The sequence below is a fragment of the Saccoglossus kowalevskii genome, chromosome 14 (assembly GCF_978046115.1).
Source record: "Saccoglossus kowalevskii chromosome 14, keSacKowa6.1, whole genome shotgun sequence".
NCBI lineage: Eukaryota > Metazoa > Hemichordata > Enteropneusta > Harrimaniidae > Saccoglossus > Saccoglossus kowalevskii.
In genome coordinates, this window is record NC_140654.1 from 35,893,215 (window position 1) to 35,911,488 (window position 18,274).

The following is an 18,274-nucleotide window of genomic DNA, read 5'->3' on the forward strand; positions in this document are numbered from 1 at the left end:
AAAAATAGTTTCTGTTTTTCTTCTAATAACTCGGCCACTCTCAAAAACAAATATTTTTCCATGTTCGAAATGCAAGAAGAATACAAAACTACTGTGATTGCATAGCGATACCTGTAGGGCCATTGTCAATTAGTTCGCCTGATCAACACAGCGTTATACATAGGGCTGATATTGAATCACGGAGAGTAAAATCTTGTGATACTAATCTCTAGAACCACTCAGATTGGTTCATATGTCTTATGAACCCACATGTGTATATCTTGGACAATACTCATTTTAAACTTTTTTTTTTTTTTTTACAGTGGTGCTGTGAACTGCTTCAATTTCGCAAGGCAATTTTTTCTGGGTTCCTACAACATGGAGTGTCAGGGACTTTATTGAAATGTTGTACACAAATTTCATAAAATCCTGAATATATCTAGAAGTAAAAATTAAATGGTTTACAGTATTTTATACCCATTAATAATGATTGAAATGCAATAATATCACTGCACTAAAAAGACTTCGAACAATTATTGTTACTTCTCCATTGAAGGTTATGAGCAGACCAACCTTTATCACTACTGGCTTTCTTAATTATTACATGTACTTGCTCTGAAAACATAGCTTTTACAATTGTTTAAATTAACAGATGTTGTTCTATGTACAATGAATACATTTTAAATAATAAACCTTACTGTGTTAACAAATTGTATTTGACAACATGAGAATGATTCTGATGCCCAGTGGTGATGTTGAAACAAACCCAGGTCCTGGTAATATACTAAGACCTGATTAACAAAGAAGTCATGTACATCAAGGTTCACTCAGATTTATGAATGCAGTTTCTTGAGCAAGTATACATGTATGACAAATAGTTTTGTTGCACTTGTGTACTCTGAGATTCTGAACATGGGTCAGTGGAAGTTTTTAGTTGTCAGTACAAAACTAGATTATGGGAAATCACTTTATGATGAGTTGTACCCACAAAGAGTACATATTTATTCACCTGTTTGCAGATGTTCCTTGTACTACCTGTATTTTATAATCAAATAACGGGGACTGTGACATTTCATGTCTTGTTAATATTCCTGCAATACTCTCAGCTGAGAGTTCTTTCTCAGTTCTGTTTAATGTGTCTAGTGTGGGTTTCCCAGATTTATTTATACGAAGACATTACTGTGTGAATATTTTTAAACTGAATGTATTTTGAAATTGCTTGATTTTTCAATCAAAAGTAATTCATTACGTTATACAATTACCATACATCATTTTTATATACATTTTTTTGTAATCTTACATGAGAATGGTCACAGAACTCTCTATATTCTCTTTTCAGCAATCCTAATCAATTTCATTTAGTGCTTGATGTGATAAATCAAAGTTTCCATGAGATGACCGTGCAATATGGTGAAAATTTACAACAAATCACACTGGAAAATAAACAGAGTAAAAGGTATGTATTGTTATATGCAGCTTTTGTTTCATCTCATTGCTGTATATTACCATCACACTGCTGTATATCACCATTACACTGCTGTATATCACCATTACACTGCTGTATATCACCATTACACTGCTGTATATCACCATCACACTGCTGTATATCACCATCACACTGCTGTATATCACCATCACACTGCTGTATATCACCATTACACTGCTGTATATCACCATTACACTGCTGTATATCACCATTACACTGCTGTATATCACCATCACACTGCTGTATATCACCATCACACTGCTGTATATCACCATCACACTGCTGTATATCACCATTACACTGCTGTATATCACCATTACACTGCTGTATATCACCACCACACTGCTGTATATCACCATTACACTGCTGTATATCACCATTACACTGCTGTATATCACCATCTCATTGCTGTATATCACCATTACATTGCTGTATATCACCATCACACTGCTGTATATCACCATTACACTGCTGTATATCACCATTACACTGCTGTATATCACCATTACACTGCTGTATATCACCATCACACTGCTGTATATCACCATCACACTGCTGTATATCACCATCACACTGCTGTATATCACCATTACACTGCTGTATATCACCATTACACTGCTGTATATCACCATTACACTGCTGTATATCACCATCACACTGCTGTATATCACCATCACACTGCTGTATATCACCATCACACTGCTGTATATCACCATTACACTGCTGTATATTACCATTACACTGCTGTATATCACCACCACACTGCTGTATATCACCATTACACTGCTGTATATCACCATTACACTGCTGTATATCACCATCTCATTGCTGTATATCACCATTACATTGCTGTATATCACCATCACACTGCTGTATATCACCATTACACTGCTGTATATCACCATTACACTGCTGTATATCACCATTACATTGCTGTATATCACCATCTCACTGCTGTATATCACCACCACACTGCTGTATATCACCATCACATTGCTGTATATCACCATCACACTGCTGTATATCACCATTACACTGCTGTATATCACCATCACTCTGCTGTATATCACCTTCTAACTGCTGTATATCACCATTACACTGCTGTATATCACCATTACACTGCTGTACATCACCATCACACTGCTGTATATCACCATCACACAGCTGTATATCACCATTACACTGCTGTATATCACCATTACACTGCTGTATATCACCATTACACTGCTGTATATCACCATTACACTGCTGTATATCACCATTACACTGCTGTATATCACCATTACACTGCTGTATATCACCATCACACTGCTGTATATCACCATTACACTGCTGTATATCACCATTTCATTGCTGTATATCACCATTACATTGCTGTACATCACCATCACACTGCTGTATATCACCATTACACTGCTGTATATCACCATTACATTGCTGTACATCACCAGCACACTGCTGTATATCACCATCTCACTGCTGTATATCACCATTACACTGCTGTATATCACCATTACACTGCTGTATATCACCATCTCATTGCTGTATATCACCATTACACTGCTGTATATCACCATTACATTGCTGTATATCACCATTACATTGCTGTATATCACCATTACATTGCTGTATATCACCATTACACTGCTGTATATCACCATCACACTGCTGTATATCACCATTACATGGCTGTACATCACCATCACACTGCTGTATATCACCATCTCACTGCTGTATATCACCATCACACTGCTGTATATCACCATTACATTGCTGTATATCACCATCACACTGCTGTATATCACCATTACATTGCTGTATATCACCATTACACTGCTGTATATCACCATTACATTGCTGTATATCACCATTACACTGCTGTATATCACCATCTCATTGCTGTATATCACCATTACACTGCTGTATATCACCATCACACTGCTGTATATCACCATCACACTGCTGTATATCATCATCACACTGCTGTATATCACCATCTCACTGCTGTATATCACCATCACACTGCTGTATATCACCATCACACTGCTGTATATCACCATCTCATTGCTGTATATCACCATTACACTGCTGTATATCACCATCACACTGCTGTATATCACCATTACATTGCTGTATATCACCATTACACTGCTGTATATCACCATTACACTGCTGTATATCACCATTACACTGCTGTATATCACCATCACACTGCTGTATATCACCATCACACTGCTGTATATCACCATCACACTGCTGTATATCACCATTACACTGCTGTATATCACCATTACACTGCTGTATATCACCATTACACTGCTGTATATCACCACCACACTGCTGTATATCACCATTACACTGCTGTATATCACCATTACACTGCTGTATATCACCATCTCATTGCTGTATATCACCATTACATTGCTGTATATCACCATCACACTGCTGTATATCACCATTACACTGCTGTATATCACCATTACACTGCTGTATATCACCATTACACTGCTGTATATCACCATCACACTGCTGTATATCACCATCACACTGCTGTATATCACCATCACACTGCTGTATATCACCATTACACTGCTGTATATCACCATTACACTGCTGTATATCACCATTACACTGCTGTATATCACCATCACACTGCTGTATATCACCATCACACTGCTGTATATCACCATCACACTGCTGTATATCACCATTACACTGCTGTATATCACCATTACACTGCTGTATATCACCACCACACTGCTGTATATCACCATTACACTGCTGTATATCACCATTACACTGCTGTATATCACCGTCTCATTGCTGTATATCACCATTACATTGCTGTATATCACCATCACACTGCTGTATATCACCATTACACTGCTGTATATCACCATTACACTGCTGTATATCACCATTACATTGCTGTATATCACCATCTCACTGCTGTATATCACCACCACACTGCTGTATATCACCATCACATTGCTGTATATCACCATCACACTGCTGTATATCACCATTACACTGCTGTATATCACCATCACTCTGCTGTATATCACCATCTAACTGCTGTATATCACCATTACACTGCTGTATATCACCATTACACTGCTGTACATCACCATCACACTGCTGTATATCACCATCACACTGCTGTATATCACCATTACACTGCTGTATATCACCATTACACTGCTGTATATCACCATTACACTGCTGTATATCACCATTACACTGCTGTATATCACCATTACACTGCTGTATATCACCATCACACTGCTGTATATCACCATTACACTGCTGTATATCACCATTTCATTGCTGTATATCACCATTACATTGCTGTACATCACCATCACACTGCTGTATATCACCATTACACTGCTGTATATCACCATTACATTGCTGTACATCACCAGCACACTGCTGTATATCACCATCTCACTGCTGTATATCACCATTACACTGCTGTATATCACCATTACACTGCTGTATATCACCATCTCATTGCTGTATATCACCATTACACTGCTGTATATCACCATTACATTGCTGTATATCACCATTACATTGCTGTATATCACCATTACATTGCTGTATATCACCATTACACTGCTGTATATCACCATCACACTGCTGTATATCACCATTACATGGCTGTACATCACCATCACACTGCTGTATATCACCATCTCACTGCTGTATATCACCATCACACTGCTGTATATCACCATTACATTGCTGTATATCACCATCACACTGCTGTATATCACCATTACATTGCTGTATATCACCATTACACTGCTGTATATCACCATTACATTGCTGTATATCACCATTACACTGCTGTATATCACCATCTCATTGCTGTATATCACCATTACACTGCTGTATATCACCATCACACTGCTGTATATCACCATCACACTGCTGTATATCATCATCACACTGCTGTATATCACCATCTCACTGCTGTATATCACCATCACACTGCTGTATATCACCATCACACTGCTGTATATCACCATCTCATTGCTGTATATCACCATTACACTGCTGTATATCACCATCACACTGCTGTATATCACCATTACATTGCTGTATATCACCATTACACTGCTGTATATCACCATTACATTGCTGTATATCACCATTACACTGCTGTATATCACCATCTCATTGCTGTATATCACCATTACACTGCTGTATATCACCATTACACTGCTGTATATCACCATCTCATTGCTGTATATCACCATTACATTGCTGTACATCACCATCACACTGCTGTACATCACCATCACACTGCTGTATATCACCATCTCACTGCTGTATATCACCATCACACTGCTGTATATCACCATCACACTGCTGTATATCACCATCTCATTGCTGTATATTACCATTACACTGCTGTATATCACCATCACACTGCTGTATATCACCATTACATTGCTGTATATCACCATTACACTGCTGTATATCACCATTACATTGCTGTATATCACCATTACACTGCTGTAGATCACCATCTCATTGCTGTATATCACCATTACACTGCTGTATATCACCATTACACTGTTGTATATCACCATTACATTGCTGTATATCACCATTACACTGCTGTATATCACCATCTCATTGCTGTATATCACCATTACACTGCTGTATATCACCATCACACTGCTGTATATCACCATCACACTGCTGTATATCACCATCACACTGCTGTATATCACCATCTCATTGCTGTATATCACCATTACACTGCTGTATATCACCATCACACTGCTGTATATCACCATCACACTGCTGTATATCACCATCTCATTGCTGTATATCACCATTACATTGCTGTATATCACCATTACACTGCTGTATATCACCATTACATTGCTGTATATCACCATTACACTGCTGTATATCACCATCACACTGCTGTATATCACCATCACACTGCTGTATATCACCATCACACTGCTGTACATCACCATCACACTGCTGTATATCACCATCTCATTGCTGTATATCACCATTACATTGCTGTATATCACCATTACACTGCTGTATATCACCATTACATTGCTGTATATCACCATTACACTGCTGTATATCACCATCACACTGCTGTATATCACCATTACACTGCTGTATATCACCATCACACTGCTGTATATCACCATCTCATTGCTGTATATCACCATTACACTGCTGTATATCACCATCACACTGCTGTATATCACCATTACACTGCTGTATATCACAATCACACTGCTGTATATCACCATCACACTGCTGCACATCACCATCACACTGCTGTATATCACCATTACATTGCTGTATATCACCATTACACTGCTGTATATCACCATCTCATTGCTGTATATCACCATTACACTGCTGTATATCACATCACACTGCTGTATAACACCATCACACTGCTGTATATCACCATCTCATTGCTGTATATCACCATTACATTGCTGTATATCACCATTACACTGCTGTATATCACCATTACATTGCTGTATATCACCATTACACTGCTGTATATCACCATCACACTGCTGTATATCACCATCTCATTGCTGTATATCACTATTATACTGCTGTATATCACCATCACACTGCTGTATATCACCATCACACTGCTGTACATCACCATCACACTGCTGTATATCACCATCACACTGCTGTACATCACCATCACACTGCTGTATATCACCATCACATTGCTGTATATAACCATCACACTGCTGTATATCACCATCTCACTGCTGCATATCACCATCACACTGCTGTATATCACCATCACACTGCTGTATATCACCATCACACTGCTGTATTTCACCATCACACTGCTGTATATCACCATCTCATTGCTGTATATCACCATTACACTGCTGTATATCACCACCACACTGCTGTATATCACCATCACACTGCTGTACATCACCATCACACTGCTGTATATAACCATCACATTGCTGTATAAAACCATCTCTCTGCTGTATGCCACCATCACACTGCTGTATATAACCATCACATTGCTGTATATAACCATCACATTGCTGTATATAACCATCTCTCTGCTGTACATCACCGTCACACTGCTGTACAACACCATCACACTGCTGTATATCACCATCATACTGCTGTACATCACCATCACACTGCTGTATGCCACCATCATACTGCTGTATATCACCATCACACTGCTGTATATCACCATCACACTGCTGTATATCACCATCACACTGCTGTATATCACCACCACACTGCTGTATATCACCATCACACTGATGTATATCACCGTCACACTGCTGTATATCACCATCACATTGCTGTATATCACCACCACCACACTGCTGTATATCACCATTTAACTGCTGTATATCACCATCACACTGCTGTATATCACCATCACACTGCTGTATATTTCCGTCTCACTGCTGCATATCACCATCACACTGCTGTATATCACCATCACACTGCTGTATATCACCATCACACTGCTGTATATCACCATCTCACTGCTGTATATCACCATCACATTGCTGTATATCACCATCACACTGCTGTATATCACCATCTCATTGCTGTATATCACCATTACACTGCTGTATATCACCATCACACTGCTGTATATCACCATTACATTGCTGTATATCACCATTACACTGCTGTATATCACCATTACATTGCTGTATATCACCATTACACTGCTGTATATCACCATCTCATTGCTGTATATCACCATTACACTGCTGTATATCACCATTACACTGCTGTATATCACCATCTCATTGCTGTATATCACCATTACATTGCTGTACATCACCATCACACTGCTGTATATCACCATCTCACTGCTGTATATCACCATCACACTGCTGTATATCACCATCACACTGCTGTATATCACCATCTCATTGCTGTATATCACCATTACACTGCTGTATATCACCATCACACTGCTGTATATCACCATTACATTGCTGTATATCACCATTACACTGCTGTATATCACCATTACATTGCTGTATATCACCATTACACTGCTGTAGATCACCATCTCATTGCTGTATATCACCATTACACTGCTGTATATCACCATTACACTGCTGTATATCACCATTACATTGCTGTATATCACCATTACACTGCTGTATATCACCATTTCATTGCTGTATATCACCATTACACTGCTGTATATCACCATCTCATTGCTGTATATCACCATTACACTGCTGTATATCACCATCACACTGCTGTATATCACCATCACACTGCTGTATATCACCATCACACTGCTGTATATCACCATCTCATTGCTGTATATCACCATTACACTGCTGTATATCACCATCACAGTGCTGTATATCACCATCACACTGCTGTATATCACCATCTCATTGCTGTATATCACCATTACATTGCTGTATATCACCATTACACTGCTGTATATCACCATTACATTGCTGTATATCACCATTACACTGCTGTATATCACCATCACACTGCTGTATATCACCATCACACTGCTGTACATCACCATCACACTGCTGTATATCACCATCTCATTGCTGTATATCACCATTACATTGCTGTATATCACCATTACACTGCTGTATATCACCATTACATTGCTGTATATCACCATTACACTGCTGTATATCACCATCACACTGCTGTATATCACCATTACACTGCTGTATATCACCATCACACTGCTGTATATCACCATCTCATTGCTGTATATCACCATTACACTGCTGTATATCACCATCACACTGCTGTATATCACCATCACACTGCTGTATATCTCCATTACACTGCTGTATATCACAATCACACTGCTGTATATCACCATCACACTGCTGCACATCACCATCACACTGCTGTATATCACCATTACATTGCTGTATATCACCATTACACTGCTGTATATCACCATCGCATTGCTGTATATCACCATTACACTGCTGTATATCACATCACACTGCTGTATATCACCATCACACTGCTGTATATCACCATCTCATTGCTGTATATCACCATTACATTGCTGTATATCACCATTACACTGCTGTATATCACCATCACACTGCTGTATATCACCATCTCATTGCTGTATATCACTATTACACTGCTCTATATCACCATCACACTGCTGTATATCACCATCACACTGCTGTACATCACCATCACACTGCTGTATATCACCATCACACTGCTGTACATCACCATCACACTGCTGTATATCACCATCACATTGCTGTATATAACCATCACACTGCTGTATATCACCATCTCACTGCTGCATATCACCATCACACTGCTGTATATCACCATCACACTGCTGTATATCACCATCACACTGCTGTATATCACCATCACACTGCTGTATTTCACCATCACACTGCTGTATATCACCATCTCATTGCTGTATATCACCATTACACTGCTGTATATCACCACCACACTGCTGTATATCACCATCACACTGCTGTACATCACCATCACACTGCTGTATATAACCATCACATTGCTGTATAAAACCATCTCTCTGCTGTATGCCACCATCACACTGCTGTATATAACCATCACACTGCTGTATATAACCATCTCTCTGCTGTACATCACCGTCACACTGCTGTACAACACCATCACACTGCTGTATATCACCATCATACTGCTGTACATCACCATCACACTGCTGTATGCCACCATCATACTGCTGTATATCACCATCACACTGCTGTATATCACCATCACACTGCTGTATATCACCATCACACTGCTGTATATCACCACCACACTGCTGTATATCACCATCACACTGATGTATATCACCGTAACACTGCTGTATATCACCATCACATTGCTGTATATCACCACCACACTGCTGTATATCACCATTTAACTGCTGTATATCACCATCACACTGCTGTATATCACCATCACACTGCTGTATATCTCCGTCTCACTGCTGCATATCACCATCACACTGCTGTATATCACCATCACACTGCTGTATATCTCCGTCTCACTGCTGTATATCACCATCACACTGCTGTATATCACCATCACACTGCTGTATATCACCATCACATTGCTGTATATCACCATCTCACTGCTGTATATCACCATCACACTGCTGTATATCACCATCTAATTGCTGTATATCACCATTACATTGCTGTACATCACCACCACACTGCTGTATATCACCATCACATTGCTGTATATCACCATCACACTGATGTATATAACCATCACACTGATGTATAAAACCATCTCTCTGCTGTATATCACCATCTCACTGCTGTATATCACCATCACACTGCTGTATATCACCATCACACTGATGTATATAACCATCACATTGCTGTATAAAACCATCTCTCTGCTGTATATCACCATCTCACTGCTGTATATCACCATCACACTGCTGTATATCACCATCACACTGATGTATATAACCATCACATTGCTGTATAAAACCATCTCTCTGCTGTATATCACCATCACACTGCTGTATATCACCATCACACTGCTGTATTTCACCATCTAACTGCTGTATATCACCATTACACTGCTGTATATCACCACCACACTGCTGTGTATCACCACCACTCTGCTGTATATCACCATCACACTGCTGTATATCACCATCATACTGCTGTATATCACCATCTCACTGCTGTATATCACCATCTCACTGCTGAATATAACCATCACACTGCTTTATATCACCATCACACTGATGTATATCACCATCTCACTGCTGTTTATCACCATCATACTGCTGTATATCACCACCATACTGCTGTACATCACCATTACACTGCTGTATATCACCATCATACTGCTCTAATTCACCATCATACTGCTCTAATTCACCATCACACTGCTGTATATCACCACCACACTGCTGTATATCACCATCTCATTGCTGTATATCACCATTACACTGTTGTATATCACCATCACACTGCTGTATATCACCATCACACTGCTGTATATCACCATCATACTGCTCAATTCACCACCACACTGCTGTATATCACCATTTAACTGCTGTATATCACCATCTCACTGCTGTATATCATCATGTAACTGCTGTATATCAACATCTCACTGCTGTATATCACCATCTCACTGCTGAATATAACCATCACACTGCTTTATATCACCATCACACTGATATATATCACCATCTCACTGCTGTTTATCACCATCACACTGCTGTATATCACCACCATACTGCTCTAATTCACCATCACACTGCTGTATATCACCACCACACTGCTGTATATCACCATCTCACTGCTGTATATCACCATGTAACTGCTGTATATCACCATCACACTGCTGTATATCACCATCACACTGCTGTATATCACCTTCACACTGCTGTATATCACCTTCACACTGCTGTATATCACCATCATACTGCTCTATATCACCATCACAGTGCTGTATATCACCATCATACTGCTGTATATCACCATCTAACTGCTGTATATCACCATCTCACTGCTGTATATCACCATCACATTGCTGTATATCACCATCACACTGCTTTACATCACCATCACACTGCTGTATATCACCATCTCACTGCTGTATATCACCATCACACTGCTGTATATCACCATCACACTGCTGTATATCACCATTACACTGCTGTGTATCACCACCACACTGCTGTATATCACCACCACACTGCTGTATATCACCATGTAACTGCTGTATATCACCATCTCACTGCTGTATATCACCATCACACTGCTGTATATCACCATCTCACTGCTGTATATCACCATCACATTGCTGTATATCACCATCACACTGCTGTATATCACCATTTAACTGCTGTATATCACCATCTAACTGCTGTATATCACCATCACAGTGCTGTATATCACCATCACATTGCTGTATATCACCACCACACTGCTGTATATCACCACCACACTGCTGTATATCACCATCACACTGCTGTATATCACCATCACACTGCTGTATATCACCATCTCACTGCTGTATATCACCATCACATTGCTGTATATCACCATCACACTGCTGTATATCACCATTTAACTGCTGTATATCACCATTTAACTGCTGTATATCACCATCTAACTGCTGTATATCACCATCACAGTGCTGTATATCACCATCACATTGCTGTATATCACCACCACACTGCTGTATATCACCATCACACTGCTGTATATCACCATCTAACTGTTGTATATCACCATCTCACTGCTGTATATCACCATCACATTGCTGTATATCACCATCACACTGCTGTATATCACCATTTAACTGCTGTATATCACCATCACACTGCTGTATATCACCATCACACTGCTGTATATCACCATTACACTGCTGTATATCACCATTACACTGCTGTATATCACCATTACACTGCTGTATATCACCATTACACTGCTGTATATCACCATTACACTGCTGTATATCACCATTACACTGCTGTATATCACCATTACACTGCTGTATATCACCATCACACTGCTGTATATCACCATTACACTGCTGTATATCACCATTTCATTGCTGTATATCACCATTACATTGCTGTACATCACCATCACACTGCTGTATATCACCATTACACTGCTGTATATCACCATTACATTGCTGTACATCACCAGCACACTGCTGTATATCACCATCTCACTGCTGTATATCACCATTACACTGCTGTATATCACCATTACACTGCTGTATATCACCATCTCATTGCTGTATATCACCATTACACTGCTGTATATCACCATTACATTGCTGTATATCACCATTACATTGCTGTATATCACCATTACATTGCTGTATATCACCATTACACTGCTGTATATCACCATCACACTGCTGTATATCACCATTACATGGCTGTACATCACCATCACACTGCTGTATATCACCATCACACTGCTGTATATCACCATCTCACTGCTGTATATCACCATCACACTGCTGTATATCACCATTACATTGCTGTATATCACCATCACACTGCTGTATATCACCATTACATTGCTGTATATCACCATTACACTGCTGTATATCACCATTACATTGCTGTATATCACCATTACACTGCTGTATATCACCATCTCATTGCTGTATATCACCATTACACTGCTGTATATCACCATCACACTGCTGTATATCACCATCACACTGCTGTATATCATCATCACACTGCTGTATATCACCATCTCACTGCTGTATATCACCATCACACTGCTGTATATCACCATCACACTGCTGTATATCACCATCTCATTGCTGTATATCACCATTACACTGCTGTATATCACCATCACACTGCTGTATATCACCATTACATTGCTGTATATCACCATTACACTGCTGTATATCACCATTACACTGCTGTATATCACCATTACACTGCTGTATATCACCATCACACTGCTGTATATCACCATCACACTGCTGTATATCACCATCACACTGCTGTATATCACCATTACACTGCTGTATATCACCATTACACTGCTGTATATCACCATCTCACTGCTGTATATCACCATCATATTGCTGTATATCACCATCACACTGTTGTATATCACCATTTAACTGCTGTATATCACCATCTAACTGCTGTATATCACCATCACAGTGCTGTATATCACCATCACATTGCTGTATATCACCACCACACTGCTGTATATCACCACCACACTGCTGTATATCACCATCACACTGCTGTATATCACCATCACACTGCTGTATATCACCATCTCACTGCTGTATATCACCATCACATTGCTGTATATCACCATCACACTGCTGTATATCACCATTTAACTGCTGTATATCACCATTTAACTGCTGTATATCACCATCTAACTGCTGTATATCACCATCACAGTGCTGTATATCACCATCACATTGCTGTATATCACCACCACACTGCTGTATATCACCATCACACTGCTGTATATCACCATCTAACTGTTGTATATCACCATCTCACTGCTGTATATCACCATCACATTGCTGTATATCACCATCACACTGCTGTATATCACCATTTAACTGCTGTATATCACCATCACACTGCTGTATATCACCATCACACTGCTGTATATCACCATTACACTGCTGTATATCACCATTACACTGCTGTATATCACCATTACACTGCTGTATATCACCATTACACTGCTGTATATCACCATTACACTGCTGTATATCACCATTACACTGCTGTATATCACCATTACACTGCTGTATATCACCATCACACTGCTGTATATCACCATTACACTGCTGTATATCACCATTTCATTGCTGTATATCACCATTACATTGCTGTACATCACCATCACACTGCTGTATATCACCATTACACTGCTGTATATCACCATTACATTGCTGTACATCACCAGCACACTGCTGTATATCACCATCTCACTGCTGTATATCACCATTACACTGCTGTATATCACCATTACACTGCTGTATATCACCATCTCATTGCTGTATATCACCATTACACTGCTGTATATCACCATTACATTGCTGTATATCACCATTACATTGCTGTATATCACCATTACATTGCTGTATATCACCATTACACTGCTGTATATCACCATCACACTGCTGTATATCACCATTACATGGCTGTACATCACCATCACACTGCTGTATATCACCATCACACTGCTGTATATCACCATCTCACTGCTGTATATCACCATCACACTGCTGTATATCACCATTACATTGCTGTATATCACCATCACACTGCTGTATATCACCATTACATTGCTGTATATCACCATTACACTGCTGTATATCACCATTACATTGCTGTATATCACCATTACACTGCTGTATATCACCATCTCATTGCTGTATATCACCATTACACTGCTGTATATCACCATCACACTGCTGTATATCACCATCACACTGCTGTATATCATCATCACACTGCTGTATATCACCATCTCACTGCTGTATATCACCATCACACTGCTGTATATCACCATCACACTGCTGTATATCACCATCTCATTGCTGTATATCACCATTACACTGCTGTATATCACCATCACACTGCTGTATATCACCATTACATTGCTGTATATCACCATTACACTGCTATATATCACCATTACACTGCTGTATATCACCATTACACTGCTGTATATCACCATCACACTGCTGTATATCACCATCACACTGCTGTATATCACCATCACACTGCTGTATATCACCATTACACTGCTGTATATCACCATTACACTGCTATATATCACCACCACACTGCTGTATATCACCATTACACTGCTGTATATCACCATTACACTGCTGTATATCACCATCTCATTGCTGTATATCACCATTACATTGCTGTATATCACCATCACACTGCTGTATATCACCATTACACTGCTGTATATCACCATTACACTGCTGTATATCACCATTACACTGCTGTATATCACCATCACACTGCTGTATATCACCATCACACTGCTGTATATCACCATCACACTGCTGTATATCACCATTACACTGCTGTATATCACCATTACACTGCTGTATATCACCACCACACTGCTGTATATCACCATTACACTGCTGTATATCACCATTACACTGCTGTATATCACCGTCTCATTGCTGTATATCACCATTACATTGCTGTATATCACCATCACACTGCTGTATATCACCATTACACTGCTGTATATCACCATTACACTGCTGTATATCACCATTACATTGCTGTATATCACCATCTCACTGCTGTATATCACCACCACACTGCTGTATATCACCATCACATTGCTGTATATCACCATCACACTGCTGTATATCACCATTACACTGCTGTATATCACCATCACTCTGCTGTATATCACCATCTAACTGCTGTATATCACCATTACACTGCTGTATATCACCATTACACTGCTGTACATCACCATCACACTGCTGTATATCACCATCACACTGCTGTATATCACCATTACACTGCTGTATATCACCATTACACTGCTGTATATCACCATTACACTGCTGTATATCACCATTACACTGCTGTATATCACCATTACACTGCTGTATATCACCATCACACTGCTGTATATCACCATTACACTGCTGTATATCACCATTTCATTGCTGTATATCACCATTACATTGCTGTACATCACCATCACACTGCTGTATATCACCATTACACTGCTGTATATCACCATTACATTGCTGTACATCACCAGCACACTGCTGTATATCACCATCTCACTGCTGTATATCACCATTACACTGCTGTATATCACCATTACACTGCTGTATATCACCATCTCATTGCTGTATATCACCATTACACTGCTGTATATCACCATTACATTGCTGTATATCACCATTACATTGCTGTATATCACCATTACATTGCTGTATATCACCATTACACTGCTGTATATCACCATCACACTGCTGTATATCACCATTACATGGCTGTACATCACCATCACACTGCTGTATATCACCATCTCACTGCTGTATATCACCATCACACAGCTGTATATCACCATTACATTGCTGTATATCACCATCACACTGCTGTATATCACCATTACATTGCTGTATATCACCATTACACTGCTGTATATCACCATTACATTGCTGTATATCACCATTACACTGCTGTATATCACCATCTCATTGCTGTATATCACCATTACACTGCTGTATATCACCATCACACTGCTGTATATCACCATCACACTGCTGTATATCATCATCACACTGCTGTATATCACCATCTCACTGCTGTATATCACCATCACACTGCTGTATATCACCATCACACTGCTGTATATCACCATCTCATTGCTGTATATCACCATTACACTGCTGTATATCACCATCACACTGCTGTATATCACCATTACATTGCTGTATATCACCATTACACTGCTGTATATCACCATTACATTGCTGTATATCACCATTACACTGCTGTATATCACCATTACACTGCTGTATATCACCATTACACTGCTGTATATCACCATTACACTGCTGTATATCACCATCTCATTGCTGTATATCACCATTACATTGCTGTACATCACCATCACACTGCTGTACATCACCATCACACTGCTGTATATCACCATCTCACTGCTGTATATCACCATCACACTGCTGTATATCACCATCACACTGCTGTATATCACCATCTCATTGCTGTATATTACCATTACACTGCTGTATATCACCATCACACTGCTGTATATCACCATTACATTGCTGTATATCACCATTACACTGCTGTATATCACCATTACATTGCTGTATATCACCATTACACTGCTGTAGATCACCATCTCATTGCTGTATATCACCATTACACTGCTGTATATCACCATTACACTGTTGTATATCACCATTACATTGCTGTATATCACCATTACACTGCTGTATATCACCATCTCATTGCTGTATATCACCATTACACTGCTGTATATCACCATCACACTGCTGTATATCACCATCACACTGCTGTATATCACCATCACACTGCTGTATATCACCATCTCATTGCTGTATATCACCATTACACTGCTGTATATCACCATCACACTGCTGTATATCACCATCACACTGCTGTATATCACCATCTCATTGCTGTATATCACCATTACATTGCTGTATATCACCATTACACTGCTGTATATCACCATTACATTGCTGTATATCACCATTACACTG

The 18,274-nt window shown here is 39.3% G+C and overlaps 1 protein-coding gene across 1 annotated transcript in view; it reads left to right on the plus strand.

The window, feature by feature from the left end:
• LOC102803969 (trafficking protein particle complex subunit 9-like) overlaps nt 1-18,274 on the plus strand; it is a 187,138-nt gene that overhangs the window by 109,880 nt on the left and 58,984 nt on the right. The window contains exon 18 of the mRNA XM_085508182.1: nt 1,319-1,435. Coding sequence (XP_085364308.1) covers nt 1,319-1,435 — 117 coding nt within the window. The remainder of the gene's footprint in view (nt 1-1,318; nt 1,436-18,274) is intronic.